Source organism: Peromyscus maniculatus, chromosome 7 (assembly GCF_049852395.1).
Source record: "Peromyscus maniculatus bairdii isolate BWxNUB_F1_BW_parent chromosome 7, HU_Pman_BW_mat_3.1, whole genome shotgun sequence".
NCBI lineage: Eukaryota > Metazoa > Chordata > Mammalia > Rodentia > Cricetidae > Peromyscus > Peromyscus maniculatus.
In genome coordinates, this window is record NC_134858.1 from 54,782,042 (window position 1) to 54,803,244 (window position 21,203).

At 55.6% G+C, this 21,203-nt stretch overlaps 1 protein-coding gene across 1 annotated transcript; it reads right to left on the reverse strand.

Moving 5' to 3' along the window:
• Window positions 1-201: 201 nt before the first annotated feature.
• Csk (C-terminal Src kinase) lies at window positions 202-18,987 on the reverse strand. Its single transcript, XM_006971526.3, has 13 exons — window positions 18,652-18,987; window positions 4,740-4,816; window positions 4,255-4,368; window positions 4,038-4,150; window positions 3,520-3,739; window positions 2,602-2,695; window positions 2,398-2,463; window positions 2,215-2,314; window positions 2,029-2,119; window positions 1,754-1,827; window positions 1,461-1,656; window positions 1,298-1,384; window positions 202-1,069 (listed from the first exon to the last, which is right to left on the reverse strand). Exons 2-13 carry the CDS (start codon window positions 4,752-4,754, stop codon window positions 887-889), a joined length of 1,353 nt encoding a protein of 450 aa, XP_006971588.1. The 5' UTR covers window positions 4,755-4,816; window positions 18,652-18,987; the 3' UTR covers window positions 202-886.
• Window positions 18,988-21,203: the final 2,216 nt, after the last annotated feature.

The window sequence follows — 21,203 nt, forward strand, 5'->3', positions numbered from 1 at the left end:
GTAGGAATGGACAGGCGGTGAACACGCCCCCTATGGGCAGACACAGGACAGGGCTCGTGCAGCTGACACAAAGAGGCGGCTACATCTTCTGGCCATGCTTCCCTCTCAGCCCCACTCACAGAGACAGGGGGATGGACAAGATGGCATGGGAAGACGACTGGGCAGACAGGCAGGCTCGGCGGAGAAAGCGCCGAGGCTGGGTGGCGGTGTCCTCATGGGAGTGGTTTATTACGATTCCATCTCACAAGGCGGTGGGTGAGCGGCCACAGCACATGAAATCCAAGCCCCTGACAGACGCCTGCCTCGGGCACATGCAAACAGTGCAACATGGTCAAGCGCAAACATAGGCGACCGAGGCAACACTGGACATGGAACACGGGATGGGGAACAGGCTGGGGTGATCGGTCCCTAGAGAGAGGCTGACTCCTCCCCCACCCCCAGGGGCAGGACAGGAAAAATAAGATTCGTACTTCTTGTAAAATGCCCATTTGCTGGGTACTTTCTTTCTCCTTATGTTGAAAAATAATAAAAAATAAACACACGGAAAAAATCTCAAAAAAAGGGAAAGGAATAAAACTCTAAGAAGGCGAGGGATGGAGGCCAGGAGGAGGCCGACCACAGCGGGGCGCTGCCTCCCGCCCGTCCTCCTCCCTTCTTAGCCCCTTCAGTGGGCGCCCCAAGCCCTATAGGTGGGTCCATGAGAGAAGATGCCAGGCCTAGGTGGGGTCCCTGGGGGGCCAGAAGGGACAGGCAGGGCAGAGGCAAGAGGCCTACCAGCCCACTGGGGCTCAGTTCAAGTTCACGCCCAGTGAGCAGCAGGGCACCAGATCTGTCATCTTTTCTAGGCCCTGTCCCTGCGGGCCCGTGGCCTAGGCGGAGGCAGAGGTCACAGGTGCAGCTCATGGGTTCTGATGTGCTCTAGCTGCTCTCGAAGCTGCAGGAAGGTGGGCCGTGTGGCAGCATCCAGATGCCAGCAGTTCTTCATAACCTCGTAGACTGCGGGCGGGCAGCCGTCCGGGGCATCCATCTTGTAGCCCTTTTCCACCCGAGGGACGACGTCCTTCAGGGGCTGTGAGCAGGTGGCATATGAGTTCAGTGCCTTACAACAGAAGGGAGCCCTACCAAATCCCTCTCTAAAGAGGGCCTTCCGCCCTGCCTCGGGCCCAGCTCAGGGAATGGCCTGGAAGCTCCTCAGGACAGACCTGAGGTCCTAGGCTCCAGACAGGGAGGTCCCACGGGATGTTCTCACCACCCCACCACAGCTTCAGCAATGCCTGGCTTCCAGACCCATACTCACAATTCTTGGGTAAGGCACTCGCCCAAAGGAATAGATTTCCCAGAGAAGGATTCCGAAACTCCACACATCGGACTTGGTGGAAAATTTCTGCCATGTGGATAAGAAAATCAGCACTGATCCTGGAAAGCTCGGGAGAGGGGTTGACTCCAGGGCCCTTGCTCACCTTCTCTCTCAGGGCTTCGGGAGCTGTCCACTTGACTGGCAGTTTGCCTGTGTCCTGAGTGCTGGAAGCTTCCTTGGTGAGGCCAAAGTCACTGACTTTGGCCACGTTGTCCTCAGACACCAGCACGTTCCGGGCAGCCAAGTCCCGGTGCACAAAATTGTTACCCTCCAGGTACTCCATGGCCTCACAGACGTCTCTGTGGACAGGAGAGCCACATGTCCCTCAGACTGGGGCTGTCACGGCAGGGCAGGGGTCTCCAAGTTCTTAGCCCCTCCCCAGGCTGCACCACTCACAGCGAGAATTTGAGGAGACAGTCTCCGCCTAGCACCGAACGACCGCGTGATCGAAGATAGTCCACCAAACTCCCCTGAGGGGCAGGACAGAGAGGGACGTGAGGGAGGGGGACAGAGGAGGACCAGAACACTTGGGATACCGTGGCTTGGAGAGGCGGCATAACTTGTTTAAAGTTAGTCAGTATGTGACTGGCCAGGACTGGCAACTTCAAAGCTCAGTGGAGGCAGAGTGGAGGGGTGGGGAGGAGGGCCAGGGGAGGCTGAGGGGCACCGACCTTGGCCATGTACTCTGTGACAATATAGAGGCCGCCCTTCTCCTCCACAATCACACCCAGTAGCTGGACTAGGTTGCTGTGCCGAAGTTGCCTGGACAAGGCAGGACAGGGCGGTTAGAGTTCAGTCAGTCTCCCCTGCTCCGCCCAGGCCCCGGGACAGCCTGCCCTATGCTCGTCCCAACTCACGTCATGACTGAGGCTTCAGCCAGGAAGGCCTGGGCGGTGGCATCGTTCTTAATGCACTTGACTGCAACTTTGTTGCCCCGGTAATCACCCAGCATCACATCTGGGGGAAGAAGGAGGGAGGGTGCTGTTTCCCCGGACTCTGGAAGCTTCTCAGCCCCTCCCGGGGCTCCTCCCCCCACTCACCTCCAAACTCCCCCTTCCCGATCGTCTGCAGCAGCTTCAGCTCCTTCATGTTCAGTGCCCAGCCACCTGCGGGGTGGGGCGGAGAGGCGGTGTGTCAGCGAGGTGAACAGATGTGGGATGTCCGAGGTCTCCAAACCGCCAGGGGAGGGCAGAGGGCCTTGGGTGGGGGGAAGGGAGCAAGAGGGACGTGTAGGGTGCACTCACTGCGGTAGAATTCATCTTGGGCCGCCACCGTGCCCTCCATGACCTTTGGTTTGATGAGGCGAGTGCAGAGTCCATCAGCATCGGTGGTGTAGTGCTACAGAGGGAGGGAGGGAGGCCGGGTCCCTCACTGAGCCCCACTGTCACGGCCTCCCACTGCTCGGGTCTGACCACCAGAGGGCAGCAGAGGCCAGTTCACACAGCCTCCAGCGGCTTTGTGTGCAGAGGGTTCCTCATTTTAAAAAGGGTGGGAAGGCCTGTCCATTTCCCGCGTCACCCACCCACACTCAGCTACTTGACTCGCGGTTGTCACGACTGCTTTGGGCCTCACCAGCATCTTTAAGACAGCCAAGCCGGGCCCGCTCCCTACACCAGCCTCTAGCCAGGTGTACTCAGGGCCAACACAAGCCAGAGACCAGATGAGAGTGAGCTCGGAGGGAACCTACAGGTTTTTGATGCCAAGTATGGCCTGGTCAGAGCTGGCGGAGCTGGTGTTGGAAGCTGCAAGGGCCTGTGGGTGTCGAGAGGCCTCAAGGACCCTGATGGCCAAGGTACACATCCAGAGATGAGGTTCCGAGTGGTAGAGGCAGCGAGTCCTGCATCAGGTAGGCTCAAAGTCTAGTGGCACCTCTAACGTGCAGATGAGGAGACCTTCACTGATCTGAAGCTTTGTGTCCATATCTATAAAATGGGGCCCCTCTTGGGGCCCTATGGGGACGGAACACTATGGGCCCTGGCACACAGCAGGTGCTCCCCTGAGGTGTGCAGAACTCAAGACTCCCAGAAGCTGCCAATGTGTCCAGGTCACTCTGCCAGGTGAGCTGGGACTGGGTGTGTGCCAAATGTCCTCAGGTGGACTCAGGTGTGTCTGACCGTGGGGAAGAAGGGGGAGTACCCCAGGCATGCACGCTCCCCGCTCACCTCCACCAGCTGCATGAGGTTCTCGAAGTACACCTCCTCATCGATGCTCAGCTTGCTCGCATGGTACATGATGCGGTAGTGTTCCACCTTGCCTTCACAGCTCACACACAGTGTGTAGTCCCCAGGGTAGTTGGTGCTTTCTCGCACCAGGAACAGGCCTGTCTCTGGTGGGTAGAGAAGCCGCTCGGCCTGCTCCCGTGTGATTTTGCCATGGAACCAGCTGGGGGTGGCAAGGCTGGGGGTCACAATGGTACTGACCCGGATGTCCCCTGTCAACCTCACACACACACCTTCCCACAACTCCCAATCAGCCAGGCATTTGAGGGCATCATCTCTCCACCTCCCCTTTTTTTTCTGCTGGTTTCCTAGTCTCTCTCTGTGAGGTGCCACTTCTAGTCCCATTCCTACAAAAGCCTTTACTCAGGACTGTTTTCCTCTGATGCTTTTCCAGGAGGACCACAGCCATTTCCTCTCTTCTCCCCAAACCAGGAGACTCCAACCCTCCTCCTGGTACTCACGGCATAAGGCTGAGTTTGGTGCCTGCCTTTACACCTTCACGCTTCTGGACATAGTTGGCTGGGATGATGCCCTCACGGCCCACCTTGTTTTTGGCTTTGTACCAGTTTGGGTCCTGGAGAGAGGGCAACCAGACACACTCTCAGGTCCACTCCCTCTGCAGGGGAGCCAAACCTAGGAGGTGAAAGAACGGGATAGGCATCTAAGGTCCCCATGTACCTTGGTGACTGCCACAATGGTGAGCACGTCTCCTTTGCAGAAGGGAAGGTCTTGCTCAGCAGTGCCATGGAAGTTGTACTTGGCAATACATTCTGTACCGGATGGCCAGGCGGCCTACAGGGTAAGGAACAGGTGTGTGGGTGGGGCCTTCTCTACCCACCTGCCCAAATGTCCTGGAGACCAAAGCATCTTAGTTGACCTCCATGAAGCTGGGGAAGTACCCTTCTCCAGAGAATACTGAGTCCCTTAGCTCAGATTCCTCGGTAGCCGGGTCTGGGGCCCTGTGCCCAGTAGAGCATGCTGGAATTAATGTTACTTCAAAGTCTCGTTTGGGATGGAGGGTTGGACATGGGGGATAGGCTGGTCTAAGCATCTCTCTCTCTCCAGACTGGAGGTGGTGGGATGTGGGAGTGCCTGATCCGTCCCCGCCTGTGGTACCCAGTACCTGTACTGCCTGATCCGTCCCCACCTGTGGTACCCAGTACCTGTATTGCCGACATCTTCTTCGGTCTGGCGTCCCCGTGCTACAGGAAGGCCGATCTGTTACTTGGTACCATTAGAGCTGCGGGAGAAGAGTCAAGCTGAGGAAGGCTGAGAAGAGGTGACCCCACCCACTGAGGGCGATCATTACCTCCTTCAAAGCAGTGCAAGCCACAGGGCCAAAGCTTCTGAGAATTAGGACATGGGTCCAGGGCTGTTCTATCTAGCCTCGGGCAGAAGCACACAGACTCAAGAGTCTCAGGGAGGTGGCCACCAACCCTGTGTCCCTCTAGGCCTTCTAGGTCCCACAGAATGACTGATAGGACCAATGAGACCTGCAGGTTTTCAGGGAAAGGGAGTCCAGAGACACTGACACTTCGGCTACCCATCAGCCTCGGATTCTCAACCAGGGAGCCAGGCACGGAAAAGCACAAGCTTTGTGATTCCCTTTGTATCAAGTTCAAAACCTGGTCAAACCAATCCAGGCTTGTCAGGACGAATCTCTGCCGAGGGAAGAACAGGCCAGGATGTGAGGGACTTCCGGGTGTTGGCTATGGGGACTGCTGAGCCCCCTTGCAGGACAGGGTTCTCTCCATAGTAACTTGCGGGCTGTACCCTGAGAGCTGGTGCACTTCCGGAGGCAGACGCACTTTTGTGAAGGTAACTCCTCAGAACACGCCCCCAGAGCAGCAAGCATGTCTGCACACACGTGCCTGTCACCACCACTATCGGTCCAAACACCATCCCAGGCCTCAGATAACCCCAGAAGGATGCAGACAGTGGGCTCCTGCTCCCTTTCTGGTGAGCAAGCAGCCAATGGCCCTTCTGTGGTCACATGGTCAGACGACAGACTCGCTTGGGAGGGAGGGGTGAGGTCTAGCCACGCATTTGTGGCTACGTACACCACTACTAGAAGAGGACTTTCAGTGCAAGTGCTGGCACACGCGTGTGTGCATTCACCAGCATGGGAACTGAGCCCTGAAGACTTCAAAAGGTACAGGCTGAAGCCGGGCGGTGGTGGCGCACGCCTTTAATCCCAGCACTCGGGAGGCAGAGCCAGGCGGATCTCTGTGAGTTCGAGGCCAGCCTGGGCTACCAAGTGAGTCCCAGGAAAAGCGCAAAGCTACACAGAGAAACCCTGTCTTGAAAAAAACCAAAAACCAAAAAAAAAAAAGTACAGGCTGGGAGCTAGAGACTGATCTTACTGGGCAGGACAGTAGTTGCTTAGAATGCTCAAGACTCTGGGTTTAAACCCTAGCACAAAGTGTGTATGTATATGTTTCAAATTCATGAGCAATTAAGCAAATAAAATTGGATTAAAAAAATACATTTGTTAGAAAGGCAATGGTGGGTCTGGAGAGATGGCTCAGAGGTTAAGAGCACTGGCTGCTCTTCCAGAGGTCCTGAGTTCTATTCCCAGCAACCATAGGGTAGCTCACAACCATCTATAGTGAGATCTGGTGTCCTCTTCTGGTGCACAGGTGTACATGCAGGCAGGACACCGTGTACATAATAAATAAATCTTAAAAAAAAAACAACAAACAAACAAAGAAAGAAAAGGGAAAGCAGATGGCAGAGGGTGAGGCAGAGGGATGGCTAGTTGGAGGCCAGCCTGAAATACATGCTTATGACCCTGTTTTAAAAGAGGATAAGTCAGAAAAAAATAACACAGAAAAGTTTAGTATATTAGCCAATCTTAGCCAAGGTGTTGGGAGCCGAAGGTAGGCAGAGCCTCAGGAACTGGCCTGGGGAGCTGGAGAGATGGCTCAGTGGTTAAGAGCACTGGTTGCTCTTCCAGAGGACCTGGGTTCGATTCCCAGAACCAAAGAACAGTTCAAACTGTAACTCGAGTTCCAGGGGATCTGACACCCTCTCAAAGATACATGTACATAAAAATTAAAAAGAACTGCCTGGTGGAAGCTAGTGAAGCCAAGTAGAACCGACTGCCCCTTTGGGGCTCTGTGACCCTGAACTTGCTGAGCCCATCCTGAGAACCCTGTCTGTCTGTTGTATGAGAAGGGTTCCAGAGGCCCCAGCGTGAACCTTGCAGGGAGGCGAGGAGTTTCCCGTGACACTGTGAAGAACTACGGTTGGACCCTGAGGGTGCTAAGCCTGGGGAACTTCTTGGGGAGCACAATTCCCAGAGTCCAGCAGCAGCAAGGGTGAGGGTGTGGAGGACATTGACCAGCACTACCAAGCTAGACAGACCTAGGCTTTCAATCCAGCTCTATCAACATGCCAACGTGGAGAGAATGAACCAACCCTTTGAGCTTCATATCCCCTCATCCTGAAAGGGGGCATAGTGAAGCCCTGCAAGGAGGCTGTGGAAGGGATGGAATGAGACCCCAGAACTGGATGTGTCTGGCATGCTTCCTGTCCCCTCCAGAACAAACAGTCCTTCTTGCACCCAGAGGCGAGGCCAGCCCATCAAGCCCGATGTCTAGACTGGCCCTGAAGCCCAGGGAGAGTGTGTTAGGAACCACCCCCTCACACCTCATAGTTCCATGACTGAGCCAGCCTAAGTGTAAGAACCAGCTCCGGGGCCTTGTAGACTACACACTAGGGGGGATCTGTGAGCCTCCCTTCCCCTGTATCACAGGAGTGGAAACTAAGGTCTAAGAGGTTGCCCAAGACCACACAGCCTAAGCGTGAGCTGGGGTCTCACTGCTGTTGGCCGAACTCCCAACCTCAGGGCCCTTCCTATTAGCTTCCCCGGCTCTCCACACCTCCTCCTTCTTCCCCAGATTCAAAACTCACTGCTGCCACCACAGGAGGGAGCGGAGGCTGGGCTCGGTTAGTCATCCTTCCAGCTGCCAGTTTGCAAACACTCCTGCCTGGCCTGCAGCTGCCGCGCCGCCTCCCCGCCGCCTCGATGATAATAATAAAAATAATCACAGGCCCTGTTTTCTGAGCACTTACTCAGTGTCAGGCCATATCCTTGGCACTTCATGGCGCATCCAGTCCTAATGACACTGAGAAGCAGAGGGGCTATCATTACCAACCCCATTTTACAGATGAGGCCCCCAGGAAAGCCCAGAGACCTTGCCTTAGGTCACAGCTCCAGTAAGATTCCCATTCAGACTCCTGAGCTCTTTGTCCAGGACTCCCTGCCGTCCTGGTAGTCCGTCTCCCACATGCCACGCCATACCCCCAGGAACTGCTGTCTATCTGGGACTACCCTAGCTTGGGCAGACACCGTGAAGAGCAGCCATGAGAGGCAAGGATGTGGTAAGAGGATGGGACAAGGCAGCCGTGGTCAGGGGACGCTGCCTAGAGGCAGGCTGCTCAGCCACCACCTCTAAGTCCAGAGCAGCACCTTTTGGGACTTCCTCCGTGTACACACCAGCTAGGTAGGAAGCCAGCAGCTCCTAGGGATGCAGTCACATCTGGCACTGCCCTCCCAGACATCCTCCAACCTGTCGGTCACGGAGAGGCCGGCCACCAGGCCAGGATGGCTGAGCGGCTGCAGTGTCCTGGCTAGGCCTTGCCGTGTGGCCTCTCCAGCAAGGTCTGGGGTCGACAGCCAGAATGGCGTCAAGAGGCTGCTTACTGCAAGCCCCCTTCCAACGAGCCAGGGAGATGGTCCTTTGTGGGGTCACTTGAACTTAGGGCAAGGTTGCTCTAGGAAGGCAGTGTGGGACTACTGCCCTGGGGGTATGGGATGCTGAGTCCTGGCCCCGGCCTATCACTGACTTGCTGTGTGACCTTTGGGAAGTCACAGAAGTTTCCATAGTTTCTGGCTTCTAAACACCTTGTCTGTTCCCAGACACTTGCACTCTGCTCACTTACTTGTCCTCTCTCTTCCTTCATCCCAGGGATTTTTGTGCAGCCCTGAGGTACAAATGGGAGCTGCTACTACTGTACAAACAAAAGAGCAAACTACAACAGGAATCCCTCTTTGTGGGGGCAAGAGCTAGGGAGAGATTACACATTGGAAGCCAGACCGGGCTACACAGCGAGACTGTCTTAAAAAAACAGAACAACTTTTACTCCCAGCACTCGGGAGGTAGAGGCAGGAGGATCCCGGAGTTTGAAGCCAGCCTGGCAAACAGAGCGAGTTCCAGGACAGCCAGGGCTACACAGAGAAACGCTGTCTCAAAATACCAAAATGAAACCAAACCAAAACCAACCAACCAAACAGAAGAACTGAAAGAGAGCTCAGCGGGAAAAATGCTTGCTGCAAAGACCGTGTCTGGTCCCAAGCACCCACTAAGTCTGAGTGTTGGTGGCATGTGCTTGTAATCCCAGTGCTGAGAAGGCAGAGGTAGGGATTCTAGGAACTTACTGGCTTGTCCTTCTAACCTACCTAGTGAGTCCCAGGGCGCAGTGAGAGACCCTATCTCAAGAGCATGGTGAACAATTCCTGAGGAATAACCCAAGGCTGACCTCTGGCTTTCACATGCATGTGCACACAAGTATACTCACACACGAACATACTCACATACTTACACAACTCCCTATACACACACACAAAAGAAAACAAACTAAAAGACCAAACTCTCCGGAGTAAGGGATATGATGCCTGCACCTAGTAAACCAGCAAAAACCTCTATGCACCCATCTATAGACAAAAGAGGCTAGCAAAGCAAACTTGTGACGCACGTGATGCCCTGAGTTCCAATCTCCCCGCGATGCAATAATAAAGCCAAAGGATGGCTCAGTGGGTAGACTCCTGCAGCCAAGCCTACCAACCTGAGTTCCAGGCTGGCAGGAGAGAACCAACCCACAGCTGTTCTCTGACCCCCACAGGACACACACTGTGTGGCATGTTTGATGTGTGTGCACTCATGTACATACACACACACACACAAAAAAAAAAAATGCAAAAGAGGCAACATAAAGGTGGCAAAATGTTAAGAACAGGTAAATATGGGCAAAGGACCTACGTGCATCCAATATATTATTTGCGCTTTTTGGTGATTTCGAAACACTCAAAGCCAGATCAGGCAGTGCAGACACAGATGACCAACAATATACTACAAGTTGTGGGCGGGGTTTTTGTTTTGTTTTGCGGCTGTTGTTGTTTTTAAATTTTTTGTTGGTTTTTGTTTTTTGATACAGGGTCTTTCTATGTCGTTCTGGCTGTCCTACAATTTGCTATGTAGACCAGGCTGGTCTTCAACTTCCTGAGATTCTCCTGCCTCTGCCTCCCAAGTGCTGGTTTAAAAGTGTGCGCCACCACCACCCGGCTGCCTTTGGATTTTTGATATAGGTTCTTGCTATGTAGTCCAGACAGATGTCAGATTCTGAGATCCTCTCGCCCCAGTCTCCAGGACAGGATTACAGGCTCACACCAGCACACCCAGGTGTAAACTGTGTTGTTCTAAGTTTCTTATTACATTTTATTTATTTATTTTATACGCATGCGGGTGCACGTGCCACACGTACATGTGGAAGTCAGAGGGTAACTGGTGGAAATTAGTTCTCTCCTTCCACTGTGTGGGTCCTGGGCTGTCAAGTTGGGTGGAGGCATCTTTACCAGAAGAACCATTTCCCTGGCTCACACGCTGTGTTTTATAGAAAACAAATACACATTCCTAAGCTTAGGGATACCTAAACGTTTCCGAGAGACACAGGAAGGCTGGAGAGACGGCTCAGCAGTTCACAGCAATCACAGCTCTTGCAGAGGACCTGGGTTCGGTTCTCAGCACCCACATGACAGCTCCTAAATGTCTGTAACACCAGTTCCAGGGAATCTGACACCCTCTTCTGAACTCCATGGGCACCAGGCATGCTCATGATATACACAGATACATGAAAGCAAAACACTCACATACATAAAATAGATAAACACATCTAAAGAGAAAGAGAGACAAACAGATGAATAACAGAGGTTGCTTCTGGGATGGGATCAAATTCAAGGAAAACTTGTTTACTCTGTATTTCCCATTTTTGTCCTCTTTTGATATACACTGAGACTCAAGCAGTCCAGGTTAGCCTCTAACTCACTATGTAGCCAAGGATGGCTTTCAATTTCTGACCCTGCTATCTATCCAGGGCTTCAGGCAGGCCAGGCAAACACTACCGACTGAGCTACATCCCCAGCCCCTGGGTTTGTTTAAAGCTACAAACATCTATATTACTTTCCCCCTAAAAATAAAATGGCAAATCCACCACTTTTGAAGGCCACTTCCACCGGGAGGCCTTCGGTTCTCCAGCTGTGCTGGCTGGTCCTGCCTCCAGGGTCTCTCATACCACAGTGCTCAAGTGAAGGACCTCACTAGCAGCAGCCTATCTATGGTCGAGGGTGGAAGGGGAGCTAGGATCTGACTCACGTCTGCATCCCCAGCATGGGCTGGGCTGAGAACTGTTGCTCAGTAATGACTACTGAATGAATGAAAGAAAGAAAGAAAAGGAAAAGCCTGGCCAGCTACAGCACATTATGTCCGGCAACCAATAGGACTATATTTAACCCCAAAGGGTCAGCAGCTGTCCCCCACCCCCACGAGGCTGCAGGACAGGGGCTTGGGATTGTGGCAGGGCCAATGCTTCTCTCTGACTTCCTGCCCTAAACCCTGCTCCCAGCAGCCCTTGTGCTGGGGTCCCGGGAACAGGCTGGGCATTGTGCCCAAGCGCTGAGGTCAGTGGCTGCAGCCTCAGGCAGGCCTTTCTTGGGAGCCCAGGCTGTCCAGGAGGGGGCAAGAGGTGGGGGAAAAGCAGGAGCCCAGACACTCCCAGGCTGCCCTTTCTTCGCCCTAGAGGCAGCTGCAGACCCCCAGAACCAGGCACGTGCAGAGGGTTAGGGTAGGTCAAAAGATTCCAGCCCTGCCCCCTCACCAAAACTCCACTGCTTACTGGGGCGTGGGAGCCTTCAGAAACTGTTTACACGCAGCTAAAAATACCCACTGAAAAGGGAAGTGTACCAGAGACCTGTGGGGACTGGCGCTATGGTCCACAGAGACACTCTGGTCCTGCTATAGGACCCAGCTGGACTGTCTGGGCGCGCGCACGCACGCACGCACGCACACACACACACACACACACACACACACACACACACACACACACACACACACGGGGTGGGTGGGCGGTAAAGCTAGTGGTGGTTAACGGGGAGGTCCTCTGCCTTCTCTTCTCACTCCACTGGGGTTTCAGGACTCTTCTGTTGTACCTCATGCCATGCCTGGTGGTCAGGATGAGCAGGTGGAAGAGAGGCCGAGAGGTCTAAGAACTCAGTCTCTCCTCTGTGCCGAGTCTATGCTGGGGTACTGAGGATTCCAACCAAATACACTCCAAGCTCCTGTCCCCCTCAATCGGCCAGGTGTGCCCGTGCCTCAAAAAACCGAGGGCTGTGGGTATAACTTGGTTGTGGCCAAGCATGTGCATAGCATGTTCCCCCACTGCCCCCTTGGGTTCTGCCCCCAGTACCTTAAAAAGACTGAGGAGAGCCGGAGTTACCCAGCAGTTTGCAGGAAGAAGATGAGGGGAGCTGGAAGGGCCGGGAAAGGGGTACCTAGAACAGGCCAGGGTTAAGACTCTACATCGAATTCCTGAGGGACTCAATTAAGGCTGGCCAGAGGAAGTTTCCTACAGGTCACAGGGCAGCGGGGGCAAAGGTGAAGTTGCAGACTTGGGCACACCCCCCCTGCAGTGGGCAGGGCACCTGAGGAGGGCAGCCGGCCAGCAGCGGAGCTGGTTTGGCAGCTACGGTCAGCCCCACCCCTGGTTCTGCAGAGGGCTCAGGCAGACAGCCCTGTCACCCAGTCACAGTCACACACGAGGCAGAGGGCCTGGAGGGCTCCCAGGAGTTCAGACAGGCCTCAGCACCCCACTGCACAGAAGCCCCAGGAAGTCTGAAAGCACAGACCTTTGGGGTGCTCAGAGCTCTGGGCAGGAGAGGCGAGAAAGATGCCTGGCTTGGGCTCTGGGCATGCTGCCCTCCCCCCCCCCCTCGCCCTCCCCCCTCCCCCCCTCAGACTCCCTCAGCCTTTAGCACCTCTGACCTAAGAGCAGGGCTGAGTTTAATGACTGAAAAATGTTGAAGAACCAACTTATGGCAACTCACTGGGGCTCAGCGAGACCGGAAATCCTGTCTGGCAGTTTAGGAGCGGTAGGGTGAGTTAAGGGGAGGCTAACGGGGAGCCTCCTCCCCAGGGTACACTGTGGCTTGAGGCTGCCACTGCTGGCCCAGAAAGGTTTCTAATTACCACTCAGGAGCCTAATTACTCACATGTACTGGGCCTCGAGGCCTTCAGGTCTCCCCAGGGTCCTACCCCAGGCCCCCGCCCCCCGCCCCTCAGAGCAGGCTCCGGGTCTCTGCATCCTCTTTTGCCCGTTTCTACATACAGCCTCTTCACTAACCTCCAGCCACCCTTTCAAGTCAGCCAGTGGCTTTGTTCCACACCTCCACAGTCTCCTAGCCTTGTCACAGGAGGGGAAACTGAGGTCCAGGGAAGCACGACAAGGGTCTAGAAATCCAGTGGCGGATTTCCAGTCTCTATCACTTGTGGCAGAGGCAGGTGAATCTGAAGCCATCATATGGTCTATGTGAGACCCTGCCTCAGAAAAACAAACAAAAGCAACCGAGGGAGCAAGAGAACAAGCAGAGGCAGAGCCGCACAGCTCAGAGGCTCAGCTACTGAGACGGGACAGACCTGGGCGAAGGGGCTAGCGACACCCCCACCCCAGCAGGCCAATGTGACAGGAGAGCATGGGGCAGGCGTGTGGCTGACTGCCTGCTGCTCCAACAAGGCTGGAGGGTCTGCCCCAGCTACCTAATCCTTCCCTCCCCTCCCCTCTCCCCGCGACAAGCCCTGGGAGATCCCCGCTAGACAGGGGTGGAAACAAGATTGCCAACGGTCACCACCGAGGGGCCACCAACTTCTAAGGGCTAGAACAGGAACTTAGGCTTATGTTGGAACCTGGGCCAGCAGACCTGCTCCCCAACTTTTCCCTGGCAGGATCATATGACATCCTGAAGGGACAGAACAGGAACGCTAGGGGCAACCACTCCCATGTCCCTCTTGCTCTGGCAAGCAGAGGTCCATCGGAGCTCTCTCCCGGCTGGCTACCTATCCCGGCTGGCTACCTATCCCGGCTGGCTATCTATCCCGCCTCTGCACAGACAGATCATCATACAGAGCCTCACAGCCACCCAGAGAAGGCAGCAGCCCTTGAGAGGACAGAATCACTGAACAATGACCTTTGACTCTCTTGTCTCTTCCTCAGATGCTTTTCACAAGCCCTATTCTCCCTCCAGGAAGTCCTCCAAGCTGCTCCAGCCCGTGCAGATCCCAGCAGCCTTGCAGGAGGTGGGACCATAGGCTTGTCCTGCCAGGCTTCCCTGAGCCCAGCCTCCTCTCAGAGGAGCTCACCCTCCTGTCCCTTTCCCTGTAGTGTGCACATTACAGGCTGCAGCGCCCGAGGCTGGGTGAGGACCAGGTGCCAGGCTGGGCTGGGCTGAAAAGCAGCAGCCAGGATGTACGGGTCGGATGACACCCAGGTTTCACCCGCCCACAAGCCTTCGAACCGTGCAGAGCCCGGGGCAGCCAGGGGAGCGCCCAGCAGCTCTCTTCTGCTCACTGCAGACCACGGAAGAGAGGCGGAGGGAAGCTGCGGTTGGAGGGTGTGCTAGAAGAAGCTGCCCTTCTCACAGAACCAGGAAGAGAAAGCAAGCAAAAACAGGGTGGGCGGGGCTGCGTGGGGCCCTCCAGCCCTGGGGCCTATACTCAGGGGAGCTCCCTGCAAGTCCGTCACTCAAAGAGCCTCAGTTTCCTCGTGGGAAAAATGGGATTCTCTCTCTCATCCTGCACCCCGTTTGTTTAGTCTACAACCAATGGGTGCTGCACGCTGCATCACGCCCAATAAGAGAGCATCCCCCGATTCCTGGAGCACTCCTGACTCTGGGAATTAGCGCTTAGCCACCCAAAGACAGTCTCTCCCTGCTCACAATCTTCCCTCAGCCACGCAGGGAGCACACAAGCTCTTGCTTCTCCAGCTCTTTATTTTTAGGCCTGAATTTGACTTTAATCATTACTTAGCGGATTCTATTTCCAGCCCTAGGATGAAGGGACCCAGAAGGGAGGAGGGAGGTAGTGCTCCCTGCTGGGTTTAGGGAGCAGCCTGCTCCTCCACCCATCCTGTCCCTAACCAAGAGCGGGAGAAACTGAGAAACACCCAAAGGGCTCACCCCAGCCAGTCCAGCATCTTGGGCAAGATCCAACCCTGTGACCTCATCCCACGGAAGCTATGGGACAGGAGGGCAGCAGTAATGCCTACTTTGACACCACCAGTACCAGAGAGAGAGGAAGTCTGACAGCCAGGGTACCGAGCTACAAGCCTGAGGGACTTGTGTATGTAAAGGGCCACATCAGTACTCCTCATCGAGGTTAGCTGTAGGCCACGGTCTCTTGGGCTCAGGGTGTGCCAAGCAGAGACTGGTTTCTTCCTACTGCCCATAGTGTGGTCTTCCAGTTACTCCAGTCGCATAATCCATAGCACTTCCAGTTACTCCAGTCACAACGAGGGAAAGCAAGGCATGTCACAGAGATACACCTCCAGCTTAGGAACACTTGCTAAGGAGAAGGACACTGCCACATAAGCCTACTTTCTGTCAGGTGCAAGGCTCCAGAATCTAACCTTCCCGTTCCCTGGCCACTGGAGAAAACTGAGGCTGGCCTGACTAGCTCTGGCTCAACCTAGGGGACCCTCTATTTTCCACTGAAACATGCAGCCTAGGACAGTCCAGGAGAATCTAGAGGCAATCTAGGGGCCTCTTCAGGCTGGGTATGGTGGTGTACGCACACGTGTAATCTCAGGATCCTGTGTTCTCAGGACTGTAGCAGAAGGATCTCAAGTTCAAGGCTACATGAGAACGTGTGTGTGTGTGTGTGTGTGTGTGTGTGTGTGTGTGTGTGTGTGTGTGTGTTTTAGGAAGCTGCAGTACTAGGTGGCTACTCTCAACTCCAAGTCTATGAAGGGGAATGGGTGGGGTCAGGCCTTGGACAGCAACTGGCAGCTTATCTGCCCAAGGCCGGCCCAGGGCCCTGCGGCAGCCTATCACTTGGTGATGGGGAGGAAGTGGAGCACAGCATAGACATGGCAGCCTCGAGCGCAGGGCCAGAGGCTTTCAGAGGGGCTGGGGCATCTCAGCAATGACAGGTGAGGGGCTAGCCATTCCGGGGCCCATGGCTCGGGGATCTTTCTCTCATGCTAGGGCAGCCACACGAACCGCCGCCCCAGGCATTTTCTAGTTTGGCAGTCGGTCGGTTAGTTCAGTGTCCTCTGAGGTATAAGGACCTCTGTCCGTTAGCTCGGCTCAGGGGGCAATGGTAGCGCTGGGCCTGGAATCCACATGGGTGGCTGCTAAGCTGTCTGCTCTCTACGAGCTGCTTGTGGGGCATGTAGTAACAGCCCACGACAGCGACAGATGGAGCGATGCACACTCGGAGAGAGGGCTCAGTGATGCTGCGGGAGCAGAGCTCCTGAAAACACCCTGAAGCCTTTTGGAGGCAGTCACCATGACAGGTAGCTCAAGACACGCTCAGGGACACAGTTGTAAGTGGAAAGGGTTGTGGCACACACTTTGAATGGCGACAGCCACGGAGTAAGAAAAGCAGGAAAACGGCGCTCCGACATGCCAGCCCCTGCCTGGCAGCTGAGTGGGGTCATCTTGTATTGTTTTCTAAAATGTCTCGAGTTTGTTTTCTCTCTTTCTCCTTTTTTAAAGATGGCATCTCAGTCTGGAGCCCATGCTGGCCTTGAACTTGGGATCCCCCTGCCTCAGCCTCCCTGGTACTGGGGATTACAGGTGCCTGCCACCACATATGGCCTGCACTACTTCCTAAATACTAAAATCAATGCATATATAGTTTTTACGGGAGTTCAGAACGGCTTTCCTAGGTCCGACCAACCCTTCAGCTGTGGCCCAGGTTCTCAGGACCTTTCAGCTATGGAGCAGCTACTGCCCTCGGGGACACTCTTGGGCCCGAGAGGATTTCTCTACCTTCCTTCCCAGACACAACATCTCTGTTCTTTGGGGGCTACATGTCAAAGCTTTGAAATCCTTCAAAAGATGAACCCCAGAAATGGACGTGGGCGGTCCTACCACTTCGAGGGGATCCAGGAGGATTACGGGAGAGGCTGAGTTACACTATGGCTTCCATCCCCTCCTGTATGAAGGAAGCTGGAATCCACCCGTTCACCAAGGCCTGCTATGGACCACTCCATGTGGGCTGGCCTCTGAGGGGCAGCGCTCCTGGAGTGGGGAAGGCATTTGCTTCCCTGGTCTTTCCTTGTTCCCATCCCCACATAGAAAGAATAGCTGCTTCTGATGGGGGGAGGGGGGGACTAAATCACCGAATGAAACTTGCAGCTGTGAACGTGTGCTAGCCTAAGCTAAGCTGCTTTCTAAAAGGCCTCTGGACCCTGGCCACACCCTTGCAGCTAAGTAAGAAGCACCCAGCCATGTCAGGCCCAGCCACAGCCCCTGAGGCTGGACAGGAAGTTCGGGTTGGGCATGAGACTAAGTGAGTATAGCTTCACGGGCGGGGAGTAATCCCCCCCCCCCAGTGCATCTTAGGGCAAGAGGAAAAACCCTAAACAAAGGTAAGGGTCTGAGTAGGACAAAACTGCCTGTGGTTCCCAGGGGGCCCAGGCATCGCTCAGCATCCTGAAGGGATCTGGAGGATCCTGCTGCACTGCCAACCTTACCCTTCTGCCTCTGGCCTCATCCTGTCGTGGCCATACCAAGACACCATGACGTCCAGGGTACAAGGAGACAGAAACAAGCCCCAAGAGTGTCCACCTCCTCCCATACATTCACGCCAAGGCGGTCTCCCACTCTGCCCAGGCTGAGCCCATTCTGATCGAGCCAGCTGGGAAATGTGGGGAAGGCCAGGTCAGGAGCAGGCTTCCCTACACTCTAGCCCACATTCACCATGTCCCCACACCAGTAGGAAGGACCCGGTCCCAGGCACCAAGGGGAAGTCTCACAAGCAGCACTCATGATGTCTTAGCTCCTAACGAGGCAACCCTGGGGCCGGAAGCCCTTTCCCCTTCTTTAGCCCTGTGCAGGGGAACACGTGCTCACCCCACAAGGTCCCTCCTGGGCCAGGCCAGGGACTGCCTGTGTCCCCGGTAGGTGCAGAGTGGGCCTGGTTCCCCGCCACCCACAGCCATCCACTCTGCAGAACTAGGAATGAAGACAGCTAGTCTCCCTCCACCAGAGGCCTGGAATATGACCTGCCCCTTGGGCTTCCATTCCCTAGTGTGCAAAATGATTTTAAAAAAAAAAATGCTCCTACTTAAGCTCCAAAGATCCAGTGACTGGACACACCCCTTCCAAACAACTGGCCTAGGTCCTGAGAAGCTGGGAAAATGGGCTGGCCAGAGTGCCAGGAGGTGGGGGCATAGTACTAATGTCCAGTGTCACCTCCACTCAGACTGGAAGCTCTGCCCAGTTTCTCCACCCAAAGGCCAGAGGTCCCTTGCTTCAAGCCTGGTCCTCTGGCAGGCCAAGGGTGACAGGCTCAGCTCAAGGACCCGGGCTTCTAGCAGGGCTCAAGGGAAGTGGTACGGCCTTGGGCTGCTTGGAGCCAGCAAAACCTCAGAACCAAGAAAGTCAGGGTACCTTCAGGGAGGCCCTGAACAGGAAAGGGCAAAACTCCCGGGAGTCCAGCCCATTTTCCCAGTCTATACTGATTCTCTTCCTCTGGGGTCCAGCCACTTTCCACTCTGCGCTCCACACGGGTTCGAGGGGTAGCCTCAGCTGACCTAAGCAAGTCTCTTATGTACCTCCCTCGTGGCTCCCTCCTAAGTGTTCTGACAGTGATTCCCGGGAGAATTCGAACCCAGTTGGGTGGGTGGGGGGGATGGGTGTGGACGCGGCAGCGGTGGTCATAGAGGCGGGACAAGGGACCTCCTCCCTTCCAGGGGACACTCGGACACCCACCTCCTCCGGGGCTGCCCAGCACTCACCTCTCTCGGGGCACTGCGGTCCAGGCCACCTCACCTCCGCGGGCGGCATTAGCGGCCTGCAGGACAGTCCATGAGGCCAAGGGGGAGGGGAGGGGCGCAGGGGTCCCCAGGGGGTGCGGTACAAAGAGGTGTATGGATGCGAAAATAGGGGGAGAAAGGACGGCTAGACAGGCGGGGGGACGGCCGCGCAGCCCGGGTCGGGGAGGGAAGAAAGGCGGGGGAAGGGGGCGGGAGGGAGTCCGGGGGGAGGAAACAATGTAGCCGGCGCGGCCCGGGCAGAGTTCCGCTTCCGAACGCGGCCACCGAGGTTCGATTTGGGGACGTCGCGCCGGCCGCCGGGGGCCGCCCCGGGCGTTCGATCGCGGCCGCGGGGGTTTGCCCGCGCCCCACACCCCGGAGGCTGGGCGGCCGGAGGCTGGCGGGGCGGGAGGGACGGCTGGCCCGGGGACGGCCCCGACGGCGGCGCGGCCCGGGTTGGCCCTGCTCGGACCCCACCCCGGTGGGACCCCCGGGGCAGGGCGCGGGGTGGCGCAGGAGCGCAAGGGAGGCGGCAGGCTCGGCGGCGGCGGCCAACCTCAGCTCGCCCGGGCTCCGATGGGAGGAAGCTCGCAGGCCTGGCGAGAGGAAGCGCGGCCCGGATCCTCCGCCCGCTGCGGCGCGCCTGCGCGAGGGGGCCTGCCCGGCGCGCAGCGGGGCGTGGGTCGGCGCCCTCTGCTGGACCGTGGAGGGAATGCGGGGGGTGTGTCCGCGCTCACGCCCTGCCCCCACTTGCTGGCCTTCGCGAAGGCTCCCGAAGGTCCTGCCGGAGGAACACCAGCTCACTACAGCCAACCTCCCAACCTTCCCTAGGCGAAGTTCCCCCGTTAGGGTAGAGGCTAGGGCTAGACTCCACTGTGGCAGCCAGCATACATGCATTTATTCATTCACAAACATATCCTGGGGGCTGAAATGACCAGGGTCCCTGCTCTGGAGTCCACTTCTTAGAAGGACCTCTATTTCTGCCGAGTTTCTCAGTCGGGGTTGGGGCAAATAGATTCTCTCGCAAAGAACAGATGATAAAATGGAAAGGTCGCGTGCAAGGCCCACAGGAAACAGGAAAGAAGGGTGCACGCGTTGACAACTGCATGCACAAAGGCAGGGAGCAGTGAGAGCGCTTGGTGGCCTCTGGGGACTATAAATAGCTCAGCGGGCTGCGACTTACACTGTGGTTCGGGAGAGCGGTGGGAGATGGGTTCCTGAAAGCTACTGAGGGGCAAAAGATCCAAAAAGCCTCTTGGGACTTCCCTGGGCTAGTTTTTGGCTTGGAAGCAATAAGGAAGTTATCAATGGCTGTGTAACGTTGGACAAGTTACCTGACCTCCGTCTGCCTGCCCTGTTGCATCTTTGTCTGAAAAGAAGAGCAAAAATAATACCAACAACTTTGTAAGGTTTTGTGGAGAGGAAATGAGTTAATAGGTTTAAAGTGCTTGGTGCGCGGTGGCACGTGGTGAGTCCTCAATTAAACACGGACTGTTATTATATACCATTGTTAATGAGGAGTCAGGATCCTCCCTGAGCCGTTTGCTCTTAGCTACAAGAGCAAGGAGTGCTCGGGCATGAGAGGGGCACGGAACAGAAGCAGGGTGACAAGAGAGAACCCAGAAACTCCACTGGAGGTTCTAGGTGTCAGAGCAGTGTCTAAGGAGCAGAACTGTGAAGAACTAAGGGGCAGCCAGGGCGGTGGTGGCGCAAGCCTTTAATCCCAGCACTCAGGAGGCAGAGGCAGGCGGATGGATCTCTTTGAGTTCCAGGCCAGCCTGGTCTGCAGAGTGAGTTCCAGGACAGCCAGGGCTACAGAGAGAAACCCTGTCTCAACACAAAACAGAACTGAAGGGTCAGGAAGGACAGTAAAGGGTTCTGTGAAGGATGGAGTTGCTGACTGGAAATAACTTCAAATGCCAGTAGCAGGAGCTGGGTATACTCAGTCCCAACCTCCCATCCCCCAGACTACAGGTTGCTCCTCTGACCCAGCATGCCCAGTACCAATTTGCTTACAAGGAACCAGTTCTCTAGGGATACCCATGGAGGAAGCATCCCATAGATCTCAGAGCTAGATGTGACAGTGGACAAGAAACCCAACTGAGGGACTTAGGGATCAAATCTCAGGGTTAAATCTCAATTTAGGACCTGTGTGGCTGTGTGGCTTTGAACTAGTTACCTAAGGTCTCTGAGCTGTTTCCTCTTCTGTAAGATCAGGCTGAGAGCATACTTCTTTCATGAGAGAAGGTGTAGATTCAGCAAGATAACAGGCCTGGAGTGATGATGTGGTGTGTGTGTGTGTGTGTGTGTGTGTGTGTGTGTGTGTGTGTGTGTATCAGGCTTTGCTTTCTTTCCTTTGAGGTCAAGATGGAATGATAATATGGCCCCCAGTTCCGGGGCAGGGGTGCTGCTCAGCCTGATGGAAAGGGCTTTAGCAGCTTGCAAAGCCTTCTGGAAGCGGGAGATCCAGAGATTGATATCTCCTCCTCTACTCTGTCTGAATTAGTTGTGGGGGGAGGTGGGGGGGGAGCCTG